The sequence below is a fragment of the Nyctereutes procyonoides genome, unplaced genomic scaffold (assembly GCF_905146905.1).
Source record: "Nyctereutes procyonoides isolate TBG_1078 unplaced genomic scaffold, NYPRO_anot_genome, whole genome shotgun sequence".
In the NCBI taxonomy this organism is placed as follows: Eukaryota; Metazoa; Chordata; class Mammalia; order Carnivora; family Canidae; genus Nyctereutes; species Nyctereutes procyonoides.
Window position 1 is genome coordinate 55,366,488 of NW_026575126.1, and position 27,103 is coordinate 55,393,590.

At 48.4% G+C, this 27,103-nt stretch overlaps 1 protein-coding gene across 2 annotated transcripts; it reads left to right on the plus strand.

The window, feature by feature from the left end:
* On the plus strand, positions 1–27,103 carry SCNN1G (sodium channel epithelial 1 subunit gamma). 2 transcript variants are annotated; one of them, XM_055341286.1, is made up of 13 exons: positions 1–65; positions 4,930–5,277; positions 7,212–7,521; positions 8,976–9,166; positions 10,190–10,293; positions 12,960–13,123; positions 20,283–20,381; positions 22,175–22,292; positions 22,825–22,903; positions 22,987–23,044; positions 23,220–23,281; positions 25,234–25,309; positions 25,606–27,103. In XM_055341286.1, exons 2-13 carry the CDS (start codon positions 4,961–4,963, stop codon positions 25,966–25,968), a joined length of 1,941 nt encoding a protein of 646 aa, XP_055197261.1. In that variant the 5' UTR covers positions 1–65; positions 4,930–4,960; the 3' UTR covers positions 25,969–27,103. The 2 variants fall into 2 exon arrangements, with proteins under 2 accessions (XP_055197261.1, XP_055197260.1); XM_055341285.1 differs by lacking the exon at positions 1–65 and adding an exon at positions 2,126–2,173.

A 27,103-nucleotide genomic window follows, 5' to 3' on the forward strand; every position in this document is an offset into this window, starting at 1 on the left:
GATGCTCTCGCTGGCGGGGCGGCAGGACGCAGCGCACGCGGATCGCGCGCACGGGACCGAGCCAGGTGAGCCTAGCCAGGCCGGGTCGCACGGGTGGGGGGCGCCAGGCACCGGGGCGGCCGCGGGGCCGCGGCTTCTCGGGCGGCGTCGGCGCGGTGGGTGGCGGAGCGGGCATCAGCCCGGGCTGCCTCCGGAGTGGGATGCTGGGGCGCCTCCCCAGTCCGTGCCGGTCCAGGCAGCTCCCCGGGACGCGGAGCTGGGCGACAGGCGTGTCTGGGCGACTCGGGAACAGGGTCGGGGGCAGCGCCTCGCCTGGTCTCTCCGCCCAGCAGCTGCGCAGCCCCGGTCCGGGGCCTCGGTGACGCTTGACCACGGCTGTTCCCCTTTCCCTCCGGAATGCCTTCTCTGGGGTGACTGTGGTTGCAGAAAGAAGCAAACACTTGAGTCGCGCTGGATTCCGCACACGGGCTTCTGCCCCAGCACGGCTGCGGTCGCCCTGTGCGGGGCGGGCCGGGGCGGCGGAGTCGGGGGCGGGGGCGGGGTAGGCTCGGTCCCGCGCCCAGAGCCTGATGCTTGGAAGCCAGGTGAGGTCGGGGGTAAGCCCGCGGGGCGCAGGGGGGAGTCGCTGCCCTGAGCATCCCTGCAATTTGAAAAAACTCCTTTGAATCTTGCTGTGTGGCTTTGGGCCGATTACTCTGCACCTCAGTTTCCTCCCCTGTGAAATGGGCACAGTACTAGTACCTCATATAATTAGAGTGAGCGTTAAGCAAGGTAATGTGTAAAAAAGAGCTGCGTGGGGAGGCTGGGAGTAGAAAGGGCTCAATAAACGATAGCCGCTATTATTGCCGCTCTTGCTATTATTGTCATTATTACTATCTGAGGAGTAGCACAGCTAGTAGTTGAGTGTGGACTCCTGAGTTCAAATCCCAGCTCAGCCACTTTCTAGTGTGACCTTGGACAAACTACTCAACTTTTCAGGGTCTCTCTTTCTTTCTTTCTTTCTTTCTTTCTTTCTTTCTTTCTTTCTTTCCTTCTTTCTTTCTTTCTTTCTTTCTTTCTTTCTTTCATTCTTTTTCTTTCTTCATGAGAGACACAGAGAGAGACAGAGACAGAGGCAGAAGGAGAAGCAGGCTCCTCGCAGGAGCCCAACATGGGACTCGATCCTGGAACTCTGGGATCATGTCCTGAGCCAAAGGCAGACACTCAACCACTGAGCCACCTGGGCGTCCCTCTTTCTTTCTTTCTTCCTTCCTTTCTTTCTTTCTTTCTTTCTTTCTTTCTTTCTTTCTTTCTTTCTTCTTTCTTTCAGATTTTATTTATTTATTTTTGAAAGACACAGAGAAAGAGGCCAAGACATAGGCAGAGGGAGAAGCAGGCTCCCTGCAGGGAGCCTGATGTGGGACTCTATCCTAGGACCCTGGGATCATGACCTGAACCAAAGGCAGATGCTCAGCCACTGAGCCACCCAGGTGTCCCATCAGGGTCTCCATTTCATTTGTATACAATGAATGGGGGGAATGAGGATGCCTACCTCAGAAGTCTATTGTGGAAATGAAATGAGTTAATACCTGTAAAGTACTTTATTTTTTTATATATTTTTAAAAACATTTTATTTATTTATTCATTAGAAACAGAGAGATAGAGAGAGAGGCAGAGACACAGGTAGAGGGAGAAGCAGGCTCCATGCAGGGAGCCTGACGTGGACTCGATCCGGGGTCTTCAGGATCACACCCCGGGCTGAAGGCAGGCGCTAACCCGCTAAGCCACCAGGGCTGCCCTGTAAAGTACTTTAAAGAGTGAGAGCTCTGTGTCAGCAATGGGTTCTTCCTCAAAGGCATCATGTTTAATCAAGCAGCACAACCTAGTAGTAACCACAACCTTGCTTTGCTTTGAAGTTGACACACTTGTTTGTGTGAACATTTATCTGTTTTGTGATGAGCAAGACGGTTTAGCTTCTTTCACTTCTGTCTTCAGTGACATCTGTGGCTGATCCAGTGGGGCCGAGGTCAGTCCTGGAGAAGGACCTGATGGGGCACAGGGACCCCAGGGATTGTCTTCAGTGAGGACTTAAAGACAGGAGTGTCCAGAATCTGTGATTCTGAACATTACCCAGAGGAGAAAACCTTCCCTGGGTTGCAGTTTTATTTGACAGGAAATTGAACCTGGACCCAGGGTGAGTGTTTTTTTTTTTTTTTAATATTTTAAAAAAGATTTTATTTATTTATTTGAGAGAGAACACAAGTGGGGAGAGGACAGAGGGACAAGTAGACTTCACGCTGAGTGTGGAGCCCCAGGTGAGGCTCAGGACCTGAGCCGAAGTACGAGGTTTAAGCAACAGAGCAACCCGGGTGTGTCCCTGGACCCAGGTTTTTTTTTTTTTTAAAGAGTTTTTTTTTTAGAGGTTTATTATTATTATTATTATTATTTTTATTTATGATAGTCACAGAGAGAGAGAGAGAGAGAGAGAGAGAGAGAGAGGCGCAGAGACACAGGCAGAGGGAGAAGCAGGCTCCATGCACCGGGAGCCCGATGTGGGATTCGATCCCGGGTCTCCAGGATCGCGCCCTGGGCCAAAGGCAGGCGCCAGACTGCTGCGCCACCCAGGGATCCCCTGGACCCAGGTTTTTAAAACAAACAAACAAACTTGTTAACTTTTTTTGCTTTTGGATTGTACTGAGAGAAGAGGTAGGGATGAGAAATATTTTCAATGACAAAACAAAGTAAGTTACATTCTTCTTGCCAAGCAGCTAACAGCATAATTTTGAGAGTTGAGGTTCCCTCCATCCCAGTAAGGTCATATGCACCTGGGAGGGGGTGCTGTCAGAGGGAGGTGGCCGACTCTGGACATCTCACTGGTCCCTCCACCCCCAGCACTCTTATTTCCTTTACATCATAAACTTGAAACCCATTAACATCATAACCTTGAAAGCCTCCCACCTTTGCCCCAGCTCCCTAATTTGGACAATACCCCCAATTTGGACAATTTGGGGTCAGAGTGGAGAAAAAGTAACTCCTGAGGTCCAGAATCCTGCCTGAAGAACTTGATGGGGCCAACTAAAGTCCTTGTCCCAGACATAGGCCTTCTGGGACATGGGGACCACCCTGTCTATCCTACTCCAGATTAAGGTATTCTCTACTTTGCCTCTGTCACTAATGGTAACATAGGAGGCAGAGTTTCCATATACTTCCCCTCCCCCCTTACCAGGGCACAATATTGTTGCGGGGTGGTTACATTGACTCTCCAGAGTTTGGAAATTAAATAGCTCAGGATCCCTTCTCTTTCCTTCTTCCTTGGGGAAGGGACAGCACCCAGCACACCAGGCCTCTGAAAAGCATATACCACAGTGGTGAAGGTTAAAAGATTCTAATCCGGGCAGCCCCAGTGGCTCAGTGGTTTAGCGCCGCCTTGGGCTGGGGTTGTGATCCTGGAGACCTGGGATCGAGTCCCACGTCAGGCTCCCTGCATGGAGCCTGCTTCTCCCTCTACCTGTGTCTCTGCCTCTCTCTCTTTCTCTCTCTCTCTCTCTCTCTCTCTGTCTGTCTCTATGAATAAATAAAATCTTAAAAAAAAAGATTCCAATCCAGTTCCTCCACTTACTAGCGGTGTGGTCTTGCATGAACTACTCTACCTCTCTGAGCTCATTCTCCTCCTCTATAATATGAAGTTAATAGTAGTGGTTGTTGAAACACAAAATGAAGTAGATGTAGATTATATGTATATATATATAGAGAGAGACTGTATATATTTATGAGACTAGTGAGAGTTTATATATTATAATCATGACTCTCTCTATATATATACAATATATATAATATACAATATACACATATTAGTTCATTTCTTTTTTTAAAAAAAGATTTTATTTATTCATGAGAGACACAGAGAGAGGCAAAGACATAGGCAGAGGGAGAAGCAGGATCCCCGCAGGGAACCTGATGTTGGACTCGATCCCAGGACCCCGGGATCACACCCTGAGCCGAAGGCAGATGCTCAACCACTGAGCCACCCGAGGGTCCCCTATTAGTTCATCTCTAGAAAGAATGTTGTTCCATGTTGTAAAGTGTCTGCGATTGAAATGCATCGTGTACACTGATGAATGTGGTCATTTGCTTTCCAACACTTTCCCCAAACAAAGCTGTTATTTAATCAAAGTGTATTCCCTTAGTTAGTGATATCTTAGAATCATCGAGATATGGCACAGTGCCTGGCAAATATTAAGTGGCCCATAGTTGTGGACTATTGTTTAGAAGGTGCTCTAGAAACACTGAATGCTTGACTGTAAAGAGAAGTTAAACAGAAATGAAACAGAAACTCTACTTGCAGGAAAAGCAGAGGCAGAAAAGCCTAGAAAACATGGCAAGAGTGACCAAACAGCATCTAAGTTGGCTACCAAGAAATTCTCTTGGTAGATTATATCTGCTGGAAAAGATTTGCAGGGCACTTGCTCAGTGCCAGACACTGAGCTAGGTGCCAGGGTGGGCAAGTGTGATAGGAATGCTGCCCCAAGGGAGCAGGCTGAAGGAAGCCATAAGGTATAGGCCTCCTGCTCTAAATATGGGGGAGCGTGGTAAGAGTGGTATAGAGGCCGACGTGCAGAGGGCTCCTGCTCCAGGCACCCAGAGGAAAGGCTCCTCAAAGCTGTCCAGTGATTCACAGGTGAAACCGCACCCTGCGCCCCCACAAGGCTGGGCATGGGGGCTGCAAGAGGGGGAGGCAGCCCTTTGGCAGCTGCCAAGGCCGAAACACCAAATATCCCGCAAAAGGGGCGGGGACCTCAGAATGTGGACTATCCAGCCCCCAGAGGGAAAAAGGCGGGTGGCCTCCGAGGGCACATGGGCTGGTGTCTCCCAGAGTCTGGCCTCCAGGAAAAGGCCAGCTGGTCGGTGGGGGGCTGTGAGCTCACCTGCTTTGCCTCTCCACCCCTCCAGCTTGCTTGCCCCTCTGTGTCCCCTCCTCGCCATGGCTCCTGGAGAGAAGATCAAAGCCAAAATCAAGAAGAATCTGCCGGTGAGGGGGCCCCAGGCGCCTACGATCAAAGAGCTAATGCGGTGGTACTGCCTGAACACCAACACGCACGGCTGTCGCCGCATCGTGGTGTCCCGTGGCCGCCTGCGTCGCCTGCTCTGGATTCTGTTCACGCTCACTGCCGTGGCCCTTATCTTCTGGCAGTGTGCGCTCCTCGTGGCCTCCTTCTACACCGTCTCTGTCTCCATCAAAGTCCACTTCCAGAAGCTGGATTTTCCTGCTGTCACCATCTGCAACATCAACCCTTACAAGTAAGAGGCAGGAGCAGGGCTAGGCTGTGGGGGCTGGGCAGAGGCCCAAGGCCCTCTCCACGGTGGCCCGCGCCAGCCCACACACATGCTTATGACAAACCTGAATTCGATGCCAATCTTGGTAAACTCTCTCTCCCAGGTGTTAAATCTGTACCAAGTTTCCTGTCTATCAGCCGTTTCTGAGGTTGGACTAGCTCAGGACAGATAGGAGGGGGAGGCGGAGGGTCAGTTGCACTTGGAGGTTGGGCCTGGGATGCGCTAGGGCCGCCCCCCAGCCTGGGCACGTGTGCACGCACACACACAGGCACGGGCATGCTCAACCCAGCTTAGCCATTTCCCCTGAGCTCTGTAGGCTTACATCCTCACTCTCCCCGAAATGTGAGCTGGAGGCTGACTCAGAAGTGACACCCAGCTGACTTCCGGAAGAATCTCAGCTGCCCCAAACCCTCATCTGAGTGAACCCAGCCCCACTAATTGAGATCACTGGGCTCTGGGCAGGATCAGCCCTCCGTGCTGCCCTATTGTCTGCCAAGGGCCTGTTCTAAATGGGTCACTGGAGTCCTGCTTGGGATTATTGAAAACTGATCTGTGAGGCAGGTCAGAATCCAGCCGAATTCGTCTGAGCAGGTGTGGGTGTGGGGATTAGGGAGGAGCAGGGGAGGAAGATAATCAAAGGAAACCAACTGGTCAAAATCGGAATCAGGTCTAAGACTCATTCTCCGCCTGAGTCCTTTGACTCATTCTTCATCTCAGAGTCTTTCTGTCCCTCCCTCCCTCTCTTCATCCATCGCTTATTCCACAACAATTTACTCAGCACCTACAAGTCATCAGGCAGTGTGCTAGAGTCTGGGGCATAGGACCAAACAACCCAACAGTCTTTGTCCTAGTAGAACTGAGTTACAGTGGAGAAGTGAAATATTATTATTATTATTTTTTAAGAATCTATTTATTCATTCATGAGAGACACACAGAGACAGGCAGAGACACAAGGAGAGGGAGAAGCAGGCTCCCCGCAGATAGCCCGATGCGGGATTTGATCCCGGCACTCCAGATCACGCCCTGAGCCAAAGGCAGACACCCAACTGCTGAGCCACCCAGGCGTCCCGAGAAGTGAAATATTAACAAATATAATTGCACTGATAAAAATCAATAGTGAATATTTATACACACACAGACACAGGATAAACGCATTGAATCTTGGTAATGATCCCATTTCACAGATGAGAAAACTGAGACACGAAAGGCTGAGATGATTTTTCTGGGGTCACAAATCCAGAACCAGGATGGGGAACTGGACCCCAGGTAGTTTGGCTCTGGAATTTATACACTCAGCCACCGTGCTATGTCACCTGGTCACAGAGCAAGGGGCGGGGGGGGGGGGGAGCAGCTAGGAGGGAGATAAGGACTACTTGTATTATGAAAAGTTAAAGATGGTGTTATGCTTCATACAGTCACCTGTATTATTCTTTTGTGTTCTTAGGGGTTGTCAAGGTGACAATTATACATCTTCCCTCCCAGCACTGATTCAAGGGGAATCAGCGGGCAGGGACAAGTGTGCTTGGTGGAGACGGAGCCTGTCCCCTGGACAGACTTCCAGTTAGCAGCTATTGTCTGCATTGTAATTGTCCTCACTGTGGCTGGTTTATGGGAGGCACCTGACAGTCACCACTCCAGAAATGCTGGTTGGGGCAAACTCACCAACACACCCCGAGAGCAAGCAGATGGTAGTGGCAGAAATGAAGCCATGAGAAGTCACACAAGGGTCACACAGGAGCCTGTCACCATTTATTAAGCCAATAGTCACTTTGGATGGGGCTTAGTCTCCTTGGCCAAGCAGGCAGGGGAGAAGTGGGCTCAAGGCTGAACCCCCTGACGGAAGCAGAGGGGGAGAAGGGCCAGCTTCCCCTTCCCCTGACTCCTTCCCACCTTGGCAGGTACAGTGTGGTGCGGGACCTTCTAGCTGACTTGGAACAGGAGACCAGAGTGGCCTTAAAGACTCTGTATGGCTTTCCGGAGAATACATCTCGAAAACGTCGAGAGGCAGAGTCCTGGAGCTCGGCTTGGGAGGGCACACGGCCCAAATTCCTCAGACTGGTCCCACTGATGGTTTTCAGTCAGGATGAGACCAGCCAGGCCAGGGACTTCCTCACAGGGCGGAAGCGGAAATTCAGCGGGCGCATCATCCACAAGGCATCGGATGCCATGCACGTCCACGCATCTAAGGAGGTGGTGGGATTCCAACTGGTGAGATGCATGTCCTCACAGCTGGGGGCATGGGATGGGCTGCAGAGGGTAGGTCCAGGAAAGTTTCTGCTTTGTCATTGGCCCTCTGGTCCCACCCAAAGAAATATACCCAGTTAAGGGTGAATTTTCTACAGGTAACTAAAACTGACTTGGGTAATACTCAGCAGGAAAAAAAAATGGCTTAGAAAGGGACCAGAAGCTCACAGAGACCTCTCAAAGGACAGAAATTAGGGAAGATTGGGGATCTAGGTAGAAAGAAATGGTGGAAAGTCATTTCACATACGGCTGCTGGATTAAATAAACTTCAACTATTTTCAGGCTTTTTACTATTCCATCCATAAAGGCGATTCAAATCCTGTCTTGGTCAAGCTTTGATCATCTAAAGGCTAACGGAGGGTGAGGCATCATGGTGGACAGTCTCATCAGACTGTATCCAACAGAGGAAAGGACGTTCCACCAAAGCAAAATTAGGATGCAGACCCTGAAGGGATAAAATAGATAAGAAATAGCAGAAATACCTGATGTCCCCTTCAGCACTTGCCTTTGTGAGGTGCTAGAGCCTGGCTTTTCATCTCTCCTTTCTGGTCCCATTTGAGTGGCTCTGAAGAAGCAGCCATTCACCAAAATCGAATTCCATTAGTGTCCTGGGCAAAGTCATTCAATCACCCTACCTCTCCATGCCCCAGACAATTCTGTAGGATGAGATACCGCTTCTATGTCTTATACCCAGCTTGCTAATTGTGGGACCTCAGAGCACCAATTACAAATTCTGAAAAAATGACCTTTTCTTAATCGTTGAGACCTTTCCTGGCTGTTTTCATGAGATACCTGCTCCGTAATCCTCAAGAGCAAAATCAATCCTTCGATGTCCGTTTGAGAGTTTCCAAACTGTGTGATGAGAACGTCTGGCACATACGTCAGTCTCCCTATAAGGCTCTCATTATTATATATTTTAAATGCTAGTCCTCCCAACTACTCTGTGAGGTTGGGAAGGATGGGCATTCTAGCCAACATTTGGTAGGTGAGATAATGGAGCCATAATGCTTTGGCCAAGATCCTGCAGAGAAATCATGTTGGAGTCTGGGCAAGCATCCAGATTTCTCGACTGCTGAGCCAATAGGAAATGGCTAGAGGTGTGTAGTAAGTCAGTAGCCATAATCAGCCATAATCTGGATATCTGGAGATGCTAAAGAAACTGGTTTTTCTTCTTAACTGGTGAGCAGTCATAGGGAGTTGTGACAGTGAGACTCCGTCCTACTCTCAGCCCCTTCTTGGTCCTTGAGGCTGATCTCTCTCAGCCCCTGGAAGTAAGAGGAAGCCCATCCTTGCTTCAGATGTCTCTACTGTCCCCCCTGAGTGTCTGGTCTAGAGTCCCAGTTCCTCTTCCTTACCATCCTTCTGAAAGCCAGTGGTAGTGCCAATGGCTTCAGCCTGCTGTCTTGTCTTATTCACAGTGTTCAAATGACACATCCCACTGTACCCTCTACACCTTCAGCTCGGGGGTCAATGCCATCCAGGAGTGGTACAAGTTGCACTACATGAATATCATGGCCCAGGTCCCCCTGGAGAAGAAAATCAACATGAGCTACTCTGCTGAGGAGCTGCTGGTCACTTGCCTCTTTGACGGGGTGTCTTGCGATGCCAGGTGAGGAGGGGATTGTGGTGTCTTAGCTCCCTAGGACTGAGGGGCTTGGAGCTCCAAGCCCCTTGCCTGCAGCTGCAGCTCAGTTGGTGGGCTTGTGAGCAAAAGATGCTCTTCTCATTGACCCTGCCCTTTGGAAAACAGCTTACATGGGAACTAGGCTCTAGAGTCAGTGAGGAAGATAGAGATGGCATAGAGTCAAAGTATCCATAGAATAAATTATTCATAAAAACAGAGTGTTGATGGTATGTCTATAACCTTGCATGCTACCATCATGCCATCATGCACACTGATGATGGAGAACCACTGACCTAGCACAGAGGAAGGAATGAAGGAAGGAAGGGAAGGTGGGAAAGAGAGGAAGAAAGGTCTATGTACAGATGGGTGATCCCTCAAACCTTTCTGCCTTTAAGTAAGTTAACCCTCAGGGCCCTGGTGGTGACTGAGCAGTGAAAGGACATTCTAGAGTGTTCTGCCTCTCCAAAAGGCTTATTTCATTATTTTTAAATACTAAGCCCTATATATATATATATATATATATATATATATATATATCCCTATATATAAGTAGGGATATTGGTCCTTATGAAGCTGAGTGATTGGAATCATGTCTGCCTGAGGGTTGGGTTCTAAAGTCAGTATAAGGACACATGTGATGCATTCCTTCTCAGGGGATCATTTCCTTGTATTGGGATGGAAAAATATCACATGCTGGCCAAGAAATTCACAAGTAGAAGAATTTGGGGCAGACATATGGCAGAAGGAGTAACATGTTGGGAGGAGACAGATGAGAGGATTAAGAGAGGGAACAAAGCAGAGAATAGGCCTTCATCAGTGTGTGTCAGCCTGGGTGAGGAAGGGCTTTGTGGTTTATCAAACGAGAGGTGGAGAAAGTAAGTCATGTCTAATGTCTATTGTCCATAAAAGAGACTTAGCCCCATAAGCACTGCCCATCCAGCCATCAGGCTCAGGGGCACGAGGGGAGTTGCTACCAAAGTTCCTTCTGACCTGTATTCTTCCTCATAGGAACTTCACGCTTTTCCACCATCCAATGTATGGGAATTGCTACACGTTCAACAACAGAGAGAATGAGACTATCCTCAGCACGTCCATGGGGGGCAGTGAATATGGTAAGGAAGCCCGCACCAACAGGGAGCATGCTGGCAGCAGGACAGTTGGGGCGCTCCAGCCTTCCAGAAATGTGGGATCTCTCCACCTGGCCAGCAACCAGGGACACCACTTCCCCTTTGACTGCAGTGTTTCCATCAGCATTCGTGTTAGCTCCTTTTTTTGGTGCCTGTTTTCCTTGTGGACATCTCCTCTTCACTTTTGGGAGAGAGCAACAGTGACATCACTGGAAAATCACTCTGCTTTATGCTTGTAGCTGGAATGAGTAATGCAGGGCAGGCAGCTTTCAGGTGGACTTGAACCCAGAAGTTCAAGGAAGGCAAACATACCTTTATCTTGGTTAAGATAACACATTCTGGAGCCCGAACCCTGCTCTGCCACTCACTGTGTGACCCCATGCAAGTTACTGCATTTCATCTACAAAGTGGGAATCATAATCATATGTCTGCTATAAGGTTACTGAGGGGACTTAATATATGTATTGTGCTTAGAGTAAGTCCTGGCACACACTGTATCAGTCTGCTCAGGCTGTGTAACAAAATATCACAGACTGAGTAGCCTAAAAAACTGATATTTCTGTTCTGTTCTGGAGGTGAGGGGCCCAGGGTCAAGATGCTGGTGAATTTGGTTTGTGGTGAGACCTTTCTTCCTGGCTTGCAGATGGCTGCCTTCCTGCCATGTCCTCACCTGGGCTTTCCTCTGTGGGAGGCAGAGAGTGAAAGAGAGAGAAAACGAGCTCTGGTATCTCCTATTCTCCTAAGGACACCAGTCCTATGGGATCGAGGCTCACCTCATGACTTCACTTAACCTTAATTACCTCTCTAAAGGCCCTGTCTCCAATACTGCCACATTATGGGGTAGGATTTCAATATATGAATTTAGAGGGAGGAAAACACAATTCAGTCCTCAACACACATGAAACACATCATAAATGCTAGTAGTTACTAAGGCTACCACCACCACTACTAATAATACCATTATGAGGGGATCCCTGGGTGGCTCAGCGGTTTGGCGCCTGCCTTTGGCCCAGGGCATGATCTTGGAGTCCCGGGATCGAGTCCCACATCGGGGTCCCTGCATGGAGCCTGCTCCTCCCTCTGCCTGTGTCTCCACCTCTCTCTCTGTGTGAGAGTGAATGAATGAATAAAACTCTTAAAAAAAAAGTACCATTATGACCTCCAGTACTCCTACTACCACTGTTCAGCTACTGGAAGGCAGGAACAGATGGGCCTGGCTTACCCACAAGAGGAATTTTTGCAGTCCTCAGCAAATTGAACATGATTTGATATGCAGATGAGGTTCTGCTACATATGTGCTGTGTGACCTTGAGCAAATCACTTGCCTGCTCTGTGCTCTGGTTCCTTTATTTGCAAATGGAAGAAGTCAGAATGAACTCTCAAAATTTTCTTCTTTCAATCCATATTGGCCCTGCTCATTTGCTCATTCACCAAACATTTATTGAGTACCTGCTGCATGCCAGGTCCTCTTTCAGGTGTCAGAGATACTGAGGTCAACAGATGCCATCTCTGCTTCCAGGGAGCTTGAATTCAGGGACAGATAACAAATGAATGAACAAACACGTAGACATTTTCTGCTTATAAATCCTAATAGGGCTATGAGGAAAGTCAAGTAGTGAAGGGGAAGGGGGTGCTGGAGTCAGGATGGGGGTTTTCTTTCAAATGAAGTGTCTTTGAGAAGAGTTAGTTAGGGGTGAGAAGATCCAAAGTAAGGTCCACAGAAGAGCATTTGGGGCACTTAACAAGTACGAAAATCCTGGAAGGAAATGAATTCAATGTGCTGTAGAAACAGAAAGATGTCCAGGGTGCCTGGAGCTTCTTGAGAGCGCAGGGAAGGGAATGAGGACGGGAAATGTAGGCAAGGCTGCATCATTGTAGATGTGACAGCCATAGGTTGATGGATTTTATTCCATGGAATTCCCATGTATCCAATGAGATGCCATTGAAAGGCTTTAGGCAAGGGAGTGACCTGATCTGATTTCCAATTTTATTATACTTCTTATTTTTAAAAAAGATTTATTTATTTATTTATTTGAGAGAGAGAGGCAGAGGGGCAGAGGGAGAGAGTCTCAAACAGATGCCATGCTGAGTTCAGACCCCGACACAGGGCTCTATCTCATGACCTTGAGATCACGACCTGAGCCAAAACCAAGAGTCGGATGCTCAACCGACTGTGCCACCCAGGTGTCCCTGAGATCCAATTTTCAAAGGTCCTTCTGGCTGCTGGATGCAGAACACCATGCAGGGGTAGGAGCTGGAGTGTGGAGAGGAGTTAGACCAGTGATCAAATATAGCATTAGTGCTTTTCTATTAGGGTTTTAGCAGCCACAGCACTGCATGTCCCTTTGGATGCTCTGCAGAGCTCCCCATCTCAAAGGACCACGTGGAGATGCATGTCTGGGGCAAGGTAGTAGTTATTGCTCAGCAGAACTGTGGCTGTGATGCAGTTTTGGGGCACACGGCAGTGAGCAAGTCAGGTACCATCACCCCATCCCCTTCTCCACAAAGCTCTCAGTCTAGCCCTGTCCATCTTTTGCTTGTTGGAAATGCCCATGTCTTGGTTTTGAGATTCCCAAAGCAGCGGAAGAGGTAGGCTACCACCAGGGAGTGTTTAACGAGCCTTTGACCACAGTAGCCATGTATCCTCCCAGGGCTGCAGGTCATCTTGTACATAAACGAAGAGGAATACAACCCCTTCCTGGTGTCCTCCACCGGGGCTAAGGTGATTGTCCATCGGCAGGACGAATATCCCTTCATCGAGGACGTGGGAACAGAGATCGAGACTGCCATGGCCACCTCCATAGGGATGCACCTGGTAAGAGAATATTCTGATTCCTGTAGGGGTGGCTAGGAGAACAGCTCTTTTTTTTTTTTTTTCAAGGATAAACAATAAGGTACAGCTTATGGAAAAGTGTGTTGGTTTCAAAAGGAAGCATCGTCCTGTGTTTGCTAATAGTCCCTGCAATGGTCATTCCAGCAGTTATGCCAAAGGCTGTCTCTGTATCTTCTCTATGGACAAGCGAGGACACAGGATGGCGTTTTGGGAAAGAATTGAAGTAACCTCGCTTGTTGCAAAGACAGACACTAACTAGCACTTATGGAACCTGTGCATCAGACACTAACTATATTTGTCACTAATGGAAATAGAGCAGATTTTTAAAAAAATATTATTTTTTTTAGGATCTTATTTATTTATTCGTGAGCGACACACAGAGAGAGACAGAGAGACACAGGCAGAGGGAGAAGCAGGTTCCACACAGGGAGCCCGACATGGGACTTGATCCCAGGACTCTGGGATCATGCCCTGGGCTGAAGGCAGATGCTCAACCACTGAGCCACCAAGGTGTCCTTTTTTTTTTTTTTAATAGAGCAGATTAACACCTTTCTTTCTGGGCCACCTGAAAGATCTCTGAAGCATATAAACCACTCCTTAATGGCTAATGGGAAGTCACTGGGCCATCGGAGCTCTATTTAGCCAATCATACCTCCACCAATTTCACCTCATTTATCAAGAACTATTCTCCCTCAACTCTTTGACCTTCTCTGACCTCACTGGGTGCCAAAAACACTCATACCTGTCAACAGAAGCACATCTCTGCAGATGTCCACTCCCTGAGTCAACTATGCCCAATGGAAGAAGGGCAAGGTGAGGAGGAGTGCGCCCCCAGCCACTCCACTACTTAGGCAATCTTCTTGTTTGCAGGACTGAGGTCTTTTTATGCCAGTAACTCTCCACCTTTTGTCTTCATTCCTTGCAAATCTGTCCTCCAGAGCAGTGGTTTCCAAATCTGACTGATCATCGGACTAAGATACGTTGAATCAGAATCTCTGAGAGATGTGTCCAAGATCTGTGTTTTTACTAAACTCTGGTGATTATTCCAAGAGGCAGAAAACTCAGGAACCTCAGCTTTAGAAAGTTGAGTGGTTCAACAGGAGAGGAGAAGCAGTGTGTCTTCCTAAGCAAAAGCAAAGCTAGAATGACAAAAGCTTTATTTTTAAATTTTTAAAAAAGATTTTAGTTATGTATTTGAGAGAGAACAACCAGTGGATTGGGGTAGAGGAAAAGAGAAAGAGAGAGAGGGAGAGAGAGAGAAGCAGACTCCCTGCTGAGCAGGAAGCCTGATGTGGGACTTGATCCCGAGACCTGGAGATCACGACCTGAGCAGACACTCAACCAACAAAGCCACCCAGGCACCCCTAGAATGACAAAAACTTTAGTACAGCCATAAATGATGGCTTCGTTTGGGGTTATAAAGTGATATAGTGAGCACTGGGAGTATATCCATCCATTATTTATCCATTCAACAAGCATTATCTGAGCACCTTTACGTGATGGACACTGGGACCATATCAAAGTGTGAGACTCTGTTGCTGTCCGGTCAGAGCTTAGAATCTGCCAAAAAATTGCACAAATGATTAATTATAATCATCATCAGTGCTAGCAAGGAGAAATGCAGGATGCACGAGAACGTATCAGGGGGATGGCTCACCTACTTTTTTTAATGGGGGGAAGTGGGGAGTTCAAGGAGTGCTTTCTTAAGGAGGCAATATTTAAGTTGAAACAGCCTAGATGATGAACTGACACGGTGCCATTCCAGAGGAAATCTGTGGCTCCAGTGCCCCATCAAATGGACAATCCTGGACAAGAGAAACAACCAGGATGGTTCCCTGGAACCCGGGTGCTCTCGGGAGACATGTTCCAAAGTGCGACATTTGTTGCAACATGAGAAGTGTCCTGTACCAACTTGGACTGTGTGGATATGGATTGTTCCTCCCCCCCCCCACAAATAACCTTGAGCCCCAAGCTATGAGACCATGACTTGGAAAAACTTTAGGGTATCGCTTAAGGCTCGAGGTAATTGATTCTTCTAGTCCCCAGAATTGCAAAACTCCCAAATAGGAATAGTGAATGTTTTCACCCAACATTTCCCGTGCAGTTTTATTTGCAGCCTGAATAATGATTCAGGAGTTGCAGTACATCCTATATCCTTTAAAAACTTTTATGACCTCTCTTTTTGCCCTCTCCATCCCTTCAGGCCCTCACAGTGTCTGCAGGCCTGGAGGTGAGGATCAAGAGGTTGGACAAGTGCAAGAACTCAGGACTTCTACTCTTCTACCCTCTGATTTCCTTCTCTGAGCTTAGAAATACCCACCACCTTGTTAAGAAAGAAAATGTTTTCTTTAACAGTTGTGGGTAAACAAAGACCTGGGTGGGTTTTCTGCTACACCTAACTTAAGACATATAGAACCAAAGCAACAGAGCAGGGTCAGTCAGCTCTCTTTTTGATTTATGAGCATTTGGAACAACAAAAGGTAATCTTCGGGATTATAAGAGGTCAGCGTGGGGTCACTAAGAATAAGTCCAAACAAACTAGACTTCCTTCCTTCTTCTTTATTTGTTATTTGTTTATTTTTTTTCTAGACAGACATGTGAAGCTGGTAGACACAGTCAATTGGTTAAAACATTTTTCTTCATTCAGTGAGGGACCGTGTGTCCAAAGCACTGGAAATTCAGAAATGAATACAACAGAGCACCTGCCTTTAAAGGTCTTATCTTTAAGACAACACAGCTTTGCAACACAGTTCCCAGCCCCATGGGAACAGAGACATTCTCTGTCTTGTTTCCAGACTCAGTTCTTAGGACATAGTAGATGCTCAGCAAATAACGTTGGATGGACAGATGGATGTATGGATGGATGGACAGATGGTTGGGAGCCCAGAGAGCAGCTGTTGGTGAAGGCTTCCTAGTGATAGAGTCTTGAAAGACAAGTGTCAGGCAAATAGTTTTGTCCAAACGAAGGGCAAAGCAATTAAGAAGGGGTCACAGGAAGGATTTTAAACCAAGCAGTAAAACTTTCTGAGAAATTGCTGTCTGGGGGCCGCCTGGGTGGCTCAATGGTTGAGTATCTGCCTTTGGCTCAGGTCGTGATCTCAGGGTCCTGGAATCAAATCCACATCAGACTCCCCACAGGGAGCCTGTTTCTTCTTCTGCTTACATCTCTGCCTCTCTCTCTGTGTGTGTCTCTCATGAATAAATAAATAAAATCTTTAAAAAAAAAAAGGAAAGAAAGAAATCTCTTTGGCTGAAGCATAGTCATGATAAAGTAGCCAAGATGAATAATCAAGATACTTGAGGCAGCATATTTACAGTAATCCCAGAAAGAAATGATGAGGCTCCTAGCTGAAGCCATGGCTGGGGGGATGAGCATAAGTGAATGGATTTGAGAGATACTCCAGCATGGAAGCAACAGGGCTTGACATCCAAGGTCAATGAGGAAAGGCTTCACTGAAAGGGAAATTAGATTGATATTTAGGTTTTGGCTTGGGATAGTGGGGTGGACAGAGGTGCCAGGCTCAGAATTAGGGAATGCAAGAGGAGGGATAAGTTTGTGGGGGAAGATGACCACTTCAGTTTGGGACATACCTAAGCTGTTGTGCCTTTGGGAAATCCAGGTGAGAAGGTCCAGAGATGCTATGAACCTGGAGCTCAGGAGAAAAACAGAGGTGGGGGTGGAGGGGTGGGCATCTAGCATAATTTTAGACTTGGAAGTAAATGCCATCACCCAAGACCTGAGACAGAATGCAAATATGTAAGGGCTGAGCAGGAGGAAAATGGAGAAATAGAGGCAGAGAATGAGGAGTAGAAGCCAGGAAGAACTTGGTGTCAGATAAATCAAAGAAGAGGGTTTCAAGGAAGGTGTGAGCCAAAAGTGCCAAATGTAGCTGAGAGGTCAATCAAGATAAAGGACAAAAGGTGCTCTCTGGGTTTGGCACCAGGAGATCACCAGTATTCTTTGCCAGAGCAGTTTTCCGTGGAAGGAGCGGAACAGAAACCAAAGTATGTTGAGCTGGTCATGAATGGGAGATGAGGAAGTGGACAAGGGTAGACAACTCACCCAGGGTGGTGTGGAGCCAGATCTTGGAGAGAGGGGAGACTTCATTGTCATTGCAAACCCTATTGTGCATTTTTTAAATCTATAAACACAAGCACGCCTCTTTTCGCAAGCATATGCATAACAGGGATTAAGTGCCCAGGTTTGTACTTTGGTTGTATAATCTCAATGTCTCAGTTACCTCATCTGTGAAATGGGGATGATAATAATAATGTGACTTTATGGGCTGATGAGAATTCAATGAGTAGACTCATGTGAAGCACTTGGAACAGTGCTTCGTATGTAGTAAGTGTTCCAAAAATATTGGCTGCTACTCTACTTTTTATTTTTAGGAAAAGAGATGTGAAGGAAAGGAAAATTAAGTTTGAAGCTAAAAGAGAGGTTAGGAAAATTTTTCTTGGCGTTGGTGACACCTTCCTCCTTTCTGAGACATTGATCTCTTCCATACATAAAGAGCATAAAGAGTACTAGTTATTTGCCATATGTATTACAAATATCTTTCCCGGTTTGTGCTTTCCTTTTCGTTTTCTTTATGCTACTGTTTTACATGCAAATACCTCAGATGTTTACATAGTCGAAATCTTTGTTTTCTTTAGTCATTATGCTTATTGAGGATTTTCCTTCCTTGAGATCAGATACTGAGCTGAGTTACCTTCCAGTTATTTTATTATTTCAATTAATACTTTAATTCACTAGAATGTTTTTTCTGCAGGATGTGAAGTTGAGATAGAATTCTCTACTTCCTCCAAAGAGTTAACAGTAGTCCTCACTTCATATATTGAGGAATTCTTTTGTTCCTCCATTGATTCAAAGTATCAACTTTGCCATACACAAATAAATTTTATAATTTATTACAATATAAAAACAGAACGAAAGCAAAAGGAGAGTTAAACCACCCATAATTCCATCTAGGGCATCATTCTGCTGCCTGGGCTTTTCCCTGGCAGAGTTCATACCTTTAAATAGTGAGCTGAGGGGTGCCTGGGTGGCCCAGTCAGGTAAGCATCTGACTTTGGCTCAGGTCATGATCTCAGGGTCCTGGCATCCAGCCCCTGGGGGAAGCTTAGAGGGTGGCATTGAGTTGAAGTGCCCTCCACAGAAGCCACTGTTAGCATCTTTGTACACCAAGGCCCAGCCAGCCGTGGCATGTTCTAGACACCCTGAATCTGTTAGCCACCCCGCTATTGGAGGAATGGAGTAAGTCTGTTTATTCTGTACTGATGCAGAAAGATACTTACTCTTTATTGTTAGCGAGAAGGGGAGATTGCAGGGCAAAGGGAGTGTATGAGTACCGATATGTCTGTCTGCCTGTCTCTCTGTCTGTGTATCTGGGATCAGATCTGCTCCTCTCCTAGGGAAGAGAGGAGACCACGTGGTTACTTTTCCCTTTGCTTCTGTTTAAATGTTTTAAAATGGGCTCTGTTCATTGCCCTCAAGGTCCCTGCAGTTAATTGGGGGAGACTAATGGAGAGCAGATGGATTACAATACAAACAGAAGGAGATTACAGCTACTTGAGTTGGCTACATTTTCTACCTGGGTCAAACATCTTGATTCCACCCTCCCCCCAACCCCCATCCTCTTTCTGTCTATCTAGCCACTCTTCAAGGAAAAAAAAAGATTTTCTTCCTCCCACAAATCTGCCATCGATTTCCCCTTTTCTCCCACTCTCAGGAAAAAACAAAAACAAAACAAAACAATACAACCCCCCCCAAGGAAACTGGCTATAAACTGGTCACAATTTATATTCAGTTATCATATCCCTTAGGAGACATTATACTTTTTTAAAATGTATTTTTATATTTTTTAAAGGTTTTATTTATGTATTCATGGAGAGACAGAGACATAGACAGAGGGAGAAGCAGGTGGCTTCTCCCTGTGGGGAGCCTTATGTGGGCCTCAATCCCAGGACCCTAGGATCACACCCTGAGCCAAAGGCAGATGCTCAACCACTGAGCCACTCAGGTGCCCCATTCTTTTTTTTTTTTTTTTAATTGGCTTGTCTGGATTGTTTATTTGCAGTGACAAATAGTAACCAGAGCCAAACGTAGTATACCACAATGAAACATTATTTTTTTTTAATTTTTATTTATTTATGATAGTCACAGAGAGAGAGAGAGAGAGGCAGAGACATAGGCAGAGGGAGAAGCAGGCTCCATGCACCGGGAGCCTGATATGGGATTCGATCCCGGGTCTCCAGGATCGCGCCCTGAGCCAAAGGCAGGCGCCAAACCGCTGCGCCACCCAGGGATCCCCACAATGAAACATTATTTCAGAAGGTTTTTGAACTATGAGTTATGATTCTCTCACCTCCTCTGATCAGGGTATCATCATTCTACTCTATTGGGCATTCCTTGGCCCTCTCCAAGAAAGTCAATTTTCCCAAGTCAACTTCTGGGACCAAAATACAAGAGGGTAGGAAATGGGTCCTTCCCTGGAAGGAGGATCTCATGAAGCACACAGCCACTGCTTATCTTTTTTCCCCTCCTGCCCTCTCCCAGTGGATTCTCCAAAGGCTTACAACCATTTCAAAATCCAAATCCAGATTTCGCAGCATGGAGTCTGCCACAATTTGGTTTTGGCCTCCCTCTCTGGCTCCATCCTTCTCGTGCTGCCTTCCAGCCACCCTGGCCCTTCCCCACGCCAGCCTTTGCTGCTTCTTTTGCCTTACCCCCTTCCTCCACGTCTGAGCAAATCCGGTTCTTTCTTGCCATTCCTTGTTGAGCCAACATGACCCTTTCTCAAAGACACCTGCCCTGATCACTCTTGGAAAGACTGTACCCCTCCCCCGAAGCCCTCCAGTCCCTCTTCCCAGTTTCACTGATCACTGGCCCTAATTATCCACTTATCGGATGCATTTCTTTGCCTCTTGATTGTCCGTCTACCCCACTAGAAAGTAAGCATGAGAGCAGGGAGCTTGTCCATACTGATCATTGTTGAGTCTCCAGTGCCTAGAAGAGTACCAGGCATCTGGTAGGTGCTCAGTAAATATTTGCTAAATGACGAAGTGCTCAGCTACCAGGGGTGTCCCCATCTGGATCCTGGGGCAAGATAGGGCTGAATGTGTGCTGCTGTGATTTCAGACGGAGTCCTTCAAGCTGAGCGAACCCTACAGCCAGTGCACGGAGGATGGGAGTGACGTGCCGATCAGTAATATCTACAACGCTGCATACTCCCTCCAGGTATGGGCGGAGGGGGCCCTCAGCCCTGGGCTGTGGCCTGGACCCAGGAGACAGCTATCTGGAGGCTGGGGTGTGTCTGGGACCAGGAACTCTGGTGATGATTCCTGGGGTTCATCCAAAGACCTCAAGAACAAACAATGCCAGCGGCTTGTAATCTTCTGCAGCCTGTCTGTAACGAGAGCCGAATTGATTGAGGTTTGGGTGGAACACAATGTACAGCCGAGACAGGCCTGCTTCCCTAAATAGGCCTTGGCAAGTGAGGGACGGGAGAGAAGCAGTCTGGGAGAGGCATGCGCTGAGCGGTCGGGATCCTGGCTTCTGGGCCTCTTCCTGCCCCTCGCTAGCTGATGTCCTTGGGCCAGTGATGTCATCCTCAGCAATCACGGGGAGGATTGGATCAGGGGCTGCCAACTGGCAGCTCCCCGGCTCCTTCCAGCCTGCACACCTAGTTTTTCTGGCCGAGGTGGCCGTTTAAAAGTCAGGGACTTTCATATAAAAACCTAGATTTCCAGCCTCTCTTAAAAAACAAGGTCTGGCAACATGGGGGCCCATATGCCTGCAGTATAAACAGTGGGTGGAGTTGCCCCATTAAAAGACGCGTGTGTTCTCATTCACTGTAGTCCCCACCAGCCCCTAGTGCACTACCTGTATCATTGACCCCTGAAAGCATTTGAGTGTTCAACCCTTTAGAGCCATCCCCTTATGCCTTCTCTTACATTCTGGGAGTCTGCAGTTCCCCTCCTACGGGGATGCTCAGAGTTCATGAAAATCACCCCAGCAGAGTAAAACGAGCAGGTGTTCCTACACCCTGAGTCCTCTATAGCTTACATCAGAGCTGAGCTGGAAGGTGGTAGGGACGCTAAGTGAGAAGAGACTGCTGGTCAAAGAATGTCCACTTGTAATAAAAATACAATCAAACTGAATTCAAGACTAAGAGAAAAGAAAAAAGGTCAGTTCGTTGGAAAGACACGCCTGGTTAATATTTAGTGAGAGGCTACCATGTTCAAACACCTTACAGATATTAATTCATTTCCTGCTCACAACCACCTCGTGAAGTAGGTACAGTTAGACTTATTTCAATGGTGACGAAACCAGAACATCAGAGAAGTTAAGGAAGTCACTGAGGTCACACAGCTGGGGCATGGCAAACCGGGATTTGGAGCCCTTGCCATGAATTTTCATGCTATAAGCTTTGTGGATATATTTTTTAAAGATTTTACGTATTTACTTATTCGTGAAAGACACAGAGAGAGGCAGAGACATAGGTAGAGGGAGAAACAGGCTCCCTGCAGGGAGCCCGATGCAGGACTCGATCCCAGGATCCTGGGATCACAACTTGAGCCAAAGGCAGACGCTCAACCACTGAGCCTCCCAGGTGCCCAAGCTTTGTGGATATTGTGGCGGCTTATGATGCCCAAGGATCCAGTGTTGAGGGACTGGACCTAAGAACAGAAGAGTTGGGGACCATGTTTCTCTCTGTTTCTTGGCATCTGCTCCAATGTCCCCTCCTCCCATGTCAGCACTCAATGCAATTGGGAAAGGATCGCCCGGGTCCAGCCCCAGCACAGCCTGTTCTCTACAACTCAGCCGAAATTCTCCATAACTTTTTTACCTTGGTCCCTTTGGTGTCAAGGCCACCCCTGGCCCAATCAGCTGTGCCACGAGGGACCCATCTATGCTGTCTGCCAAGGCTGTGGGAAGCTGATCCTCTGGATGCGGGTTGTGTAGAGAGGGGAGCTCTTTGGCGTCCACGTGCAAGGAGGTTAAGGGAATCCTTGGGCTTCGTCTTTCAGATCTGCCTTCACTCGTGCTTCCAGACAAAGATGGTGGAGAAATGTGGGTGTGCCCAGTACAGCCAGCCCCTGCCTCCGGCAGCCAACTACTGCAACTATCAGCAGCACCCCAACTGGAGTAAGTGAGACCCAGCCAGGGGCGAGCGTCAGCTCAGCCGCAGCACCAGCCTGTGCTGTGGCCTTTTGCAGGAGGGAGGTGGTGGTAGAGATGTGAAGCAGAGTTTCACTCCTGTCCTCAAGCCTGGCTTGAATTCTACTTTCTGATTTGAGAACCTAACGCTGAACCCCAGCCTGGGCTAAGAGGTTGACCACCTCTGTCAACTCCAGGAGGTAGAACTGTTGACAGTACCCTTTTCACAGAACGGATAACTGAGGTTCAGAACGGTTAAGCAACTTGTCCAAAGTCACACAGCCAGGGAGTGACAGAGCTAGACTCCAAGCTAGTGCTGCCGACCCCCCGCCGGATGTCCTTGACCTCCACAGCACTGTGTCTCCCAACATGGCAAAGCAGCATTTGTTTCCAGAGAGCCAGTGTTTGTAGAAAATGGGAGGAGAAATCATTCAAAAGAGACCCTGGGGGCACCACTGGTGACTCCCAGGAAGGGCGCTGTGGCCCTGCAGCTCACACCACCCTCTGCCTTGTCCCTCAGTGTACTGCTACTACGAGCTACACCAGGCCTTTGTCCGAGAAGAGCTGGGCTGCCAGTCGGTGTGCCGGGAAGCCTGCAGGTGAGTGGGCCTGGGAGGATGGGACACACCGGGCTGGGCCAGGTCGGGCAGCCCATGCTCACTCTGTGCCCTTCCTCCCTTAGCTTCAAGGAGTGGACACTGACCACCAGTCTGGCACAGTGGCCGTCTGTGGTTTCCGAGGTAAGTTCTCCTGGCCTGTCTCTGCCCTCACATCCTCAGCTCTACCTGTGTCCTCCAGCCTCAGGGAGATGCACAGGGGAGGCCAGGTGGGGGGCTGAGGCCCACAGAGGAGGCCCACAGCCTGGCCCTGGCCTCGCTAGGCATCCCCAAGTCATGCCTTCTTTCTCCATTGCAGAAATGGTTGCTGCCTGTTCTCACTTGGGACCAAGGCCAGCAAATAAAGAAAAAACTCAACAAGTAAGTGGACCTTTGCCCTGTTTCTTCTGCCTCGGCTGGCTATGGGCCCCAGTCTCCTCACCTGCTTCCTCACTGCCATACCCTCTCTTTTTCATGTATTCCTTTCTTTATTCAACAAATATTGATTGAACTTGTGTTGGGAGCCAGGCCCTGATTTAGACCTGGGGTTCTCAAATGTTTTGACCATAACCCACAGTATGAAAATGGTTTTCCATTGATTATATAAATGAGATAAAAAGTCTCATGTAACAGCCCTTCCTTATGATTTACAAAGCATTTAGGCCGATCTTCAGACACTGCAAACCAGTAGAGCCAAATCAACTGTTTACGTCCATTCCAATGATCATGACACCATTCTAAATGATTAGTGCCTGTATCAGTTGACAAAGACTTTGAACATCCCTGTGGCTGAGATCTGATATTTCCTATCCTGTTTTGCTTTGTAAAAAGTACTGGTCATGGCCTAGGAAGTTGGTTTCATGGCTTCCTGATATATCTTGACCAAGTTGGAAAAAAATACTCCTCTGAGCCCCGCAGCTTCTGATCTCACTTAAATTGTCCATATCAAAATTCACTTCCAAGGGAGCTTTAGCCAAAATCAGCCAGGCCAGAGTTCAGGGACCCCAGGGGACAGAGACAAAGGTGTAAGAGAGGATGGGGGACTTGCCATGGGACCTCACATCTCTCTGGGCCATTCCCACCTCCACAGAGCCCAGCATTGGGCCTCACCCAGTGGAGGTCAGACTAGCCTCCAGTATTTATTGAATATCCCCTAGGTGCCAGGTGCTGTGTGCAGTGCTGGGAGTACCATGATGACCGAGCAGACATGATCCCTGCCCCCAATGTGCTTATGGTCTAGTCATTAAAATAGACTTTGGCCAAGCAATTGCAAACTATTAAACCAAGCATCGCATGCAAGGCAGTGACCCCTAGACCAAATGCAGCTCCACAAAAGGGATCCGTTACTTCTGGCTTTCCTTAAAAGATCAGAAGTTCTGGAAATAGCAAACGTCTCTTCTTGCATAGCACGAAAGAGCTGAGTAATAGCTGCCCCTTTGACATAGGCATGGGCTTTCCAGCTTGCCGCAGTTCTATCAGGAGGCAATTTAGTACAATGGCTTACAGCATAGACTTTGAAGCCAGATTTATCCAAGTCTGAATAGCAGTGCATTCTTGGATAAGTAACTTAACCAACTGGGGTCTTGGTTTCCACATTTATAAAATGGGGATGATTAAAACATAGCTACATAGGGTTGTTTTGAATATTAAACGAGGTAATTCACATAAGGCACTTGGAATGGTTGGTGGTGGGGATACCTGGGTGGCTTAGCGGTTTAGCACCTGCCTTCAGCCCAGAGGGTGATCCTGGAGTCCTAGGATCGAGTTCCACGTCAGGCTCCTTGCACAGAGCCTGCTTCTCCCTCTGCCTCTGCTTCTCCCTCTGCCTGTGTCTCTGCCTCTCTCTCTCTCTCTCTCTGTGTGTCTATCATGAATAAATAAAATCTTAAAAAAAAAAAAGGAATGGTTGGTGGCAACACAGGAAGTGTCCAATAAATGCTGGCTGTTATTATGGTCATTATCATTTCCTTATACCTAGCCTACCTCACTCATTTACATTACCTGCATGTCTCCTGTACATATTTGAGATTGCAATCAAATAATCGCAATGTCAGGGCTTAATAAAGAACAGGGAGCTAGGGGAGTATATAGCAGGGTGGGCTGACTTAGTCTGGAGAGTGGGAAATGGTTTTGAGGGGAATGAGTGACCTGAAAAACCAGACCCAAGCTGGGGATGTGGTCTAGGGTACAGACGGAGCCCCATGGGCTGGGTTCCAGGACCCCCAGGAAGCTCAGGGCTTGGGCTGTGCTGGGGGTTGGGCAGAAGGGCTGGCATTTGGTAGAACCCAAGGGTGCCTGACTCACCTTGGCCCCGCCTGTTGGAATTTCTGCAGGACAGACTTGGCCAAACTCTTAATATTCTACAAAGACCTGAACCAGAGATCCATCATGGAGAGCCCTGCCAACAGTGTGAGTATATTCCTTCTGGCACCTGTCCAGGGTCTGCAAATGTGCCCATCCGACAAGCCTCAGGGAGCAGAGTCAGATGCTGGCAATCCAACCTGAGCCGGTAGGGCCGCCATAGGCCAGCCAGGCCTGGGATCGGAGTAGGCAGGGGAAGAGGAACAGGAAGCCCACCCACTGCTTCCTCCAAACCCATTCAAGGCCAAGACTTGCCAGGGGCTCCCTTGGGAATCGGGGTCCCTGCATGAGACCAACTTGGGAGGAGGGGCCCTCTTAATGATGTGGCTTGACTTCCCTTGCAGATCGAGATGCTTCTGTCCAACTTTGGTGGCCAGCTGGGCCTGTGGATGAGCTGCTCTGTTGTCTGTGTCATTGAGATCATCGAGGTTTTCTTCATTGACTCCCTCTCTATCATCACCCGCCGCCAGTGGCAGAAGGCCAAGGAGTGGTGGGCCCGGAGACATGCTCCCCCCAGCCCTCAGGGCCAAGACAACCCGGGCCTTGATATAGACGATGACCTGCCCACTTTCACCTCCGCATTGCGCCTGCCGCCAGCCCCTGGGACCCAGGTGCCCGGCACACCACCTCCCAGATACAATACCTTGCGTTTGGAGAGGGCCTTCTCCGACCAGCTCACAGATACCCAGGAACCAGCTGAGTCTTGAAGCTGGGAGGTGAAGAGAAATGTAGCTAGGACCCCCAGCCACGGTCTGAGATCTTAGACCCTGTCTCCTGCACATGGAGGGGGACCCTTGGCACCTCCTCTGGGCTCTTCAGAGACATTGACTAAAAGTCTGCTTTGAACAACAACACAGGGCTTCGGTGTGTGCAGGGGATCCATTGGACCCTGCCCAGCAACCTTCACAGCTGTCCAGGGTGAGAAAGATTTGGAAGCCCAAACCCCTCGCACATCTGCTCCAGAGAGAGATGGGGGCCAAGGAAATGGTGCTTGCCCGGACAAAGGCCAGAAGTGAAGCCTGACAGAGCTATCACCAGATCCTGAGAGAGAAAGACTCCCCCAAAGCCCCAAGCCTGGAGTTTCACCCACTCCTCCAGCCTGGGTGGGGACATAGGGGGATGACCCAAAGTATCAAGGGCGGACAACCATTGCCTAGTGCCAAAGCCAGAAGAGGCACCAGCCCTGGAGCTGGAGCTGTCTGTGAATCAGCTGTTCTCAGTTTGTGACACTGGGGCCAGGTCTCCTCTGTGCCCTCAGGCAAGGAGCTGGCCCTAGGTCCTCAGAGGGTGTACGGGGCAGAGTACGGGGATGCCTGGGGGTGTGATGGGAGGTCCTCACTCTGGGAGCAGAGGTGGGGCCATGTCCTCGGCAGTCAAGCCAGTGCTCCAGGCCCCTTACCCAAGCACAGGGACACCCCGGTTAAGAGGTGGCCCAAGGCACAAAGGAACATCTGATAACTCACCTCAGCCTCTCTTCCCCTCCAGGCAGGCCCTTCCTCCCCCACCAGTGGCCTGCCCCTCCCCAACAAGCCAACCACCGCTCTCCACCACTTCCATACTCACACCTTCCGACATGATAATACCTAACATGTATTGAGCACACAGGTGTTCAATATTAACTCAGCAACATTGTGCTGGGTGCTGTTCTAAGCACCTACATTGATGAGCGTTGGGGACAGCAAACTGCGACCCGCAGGCCAGATCCTGTTTTTGCTCAAGACCTAGGAATGTTTTATTTCACTTTTCAGTGGCTAAAAAGACCAGAAGACTCTTCTGTGACTAGTGGAAATTACATACGATTCAATTTTTCAGTGTCCATAAATAAAGTTTTATTGGCACCCA

Coding starts and splice junctions, on each gene's coding strand:
- SCNN1G (XM_055341286.1), top strand. CDS start 4,961: ATGGCTCCTGGAGAGAAGATCAAAGCCAAAATCAAGAAGAATCTGCCG. Junction 20,382..22,174: donor ACGCTGCATACTCCCTCCAG/GTATGGGCGGAG, acceptor TTCGTCTTTCAG/ATCTGCCTTCACTCGTGCTT. Junction 23,282..25,233: donor ATAAAGAAAAAACTCAACAA/GTAAGTGGACCT, acceptor GAATTTCTGCAG/GACAGACTTGGCCAAACTCT.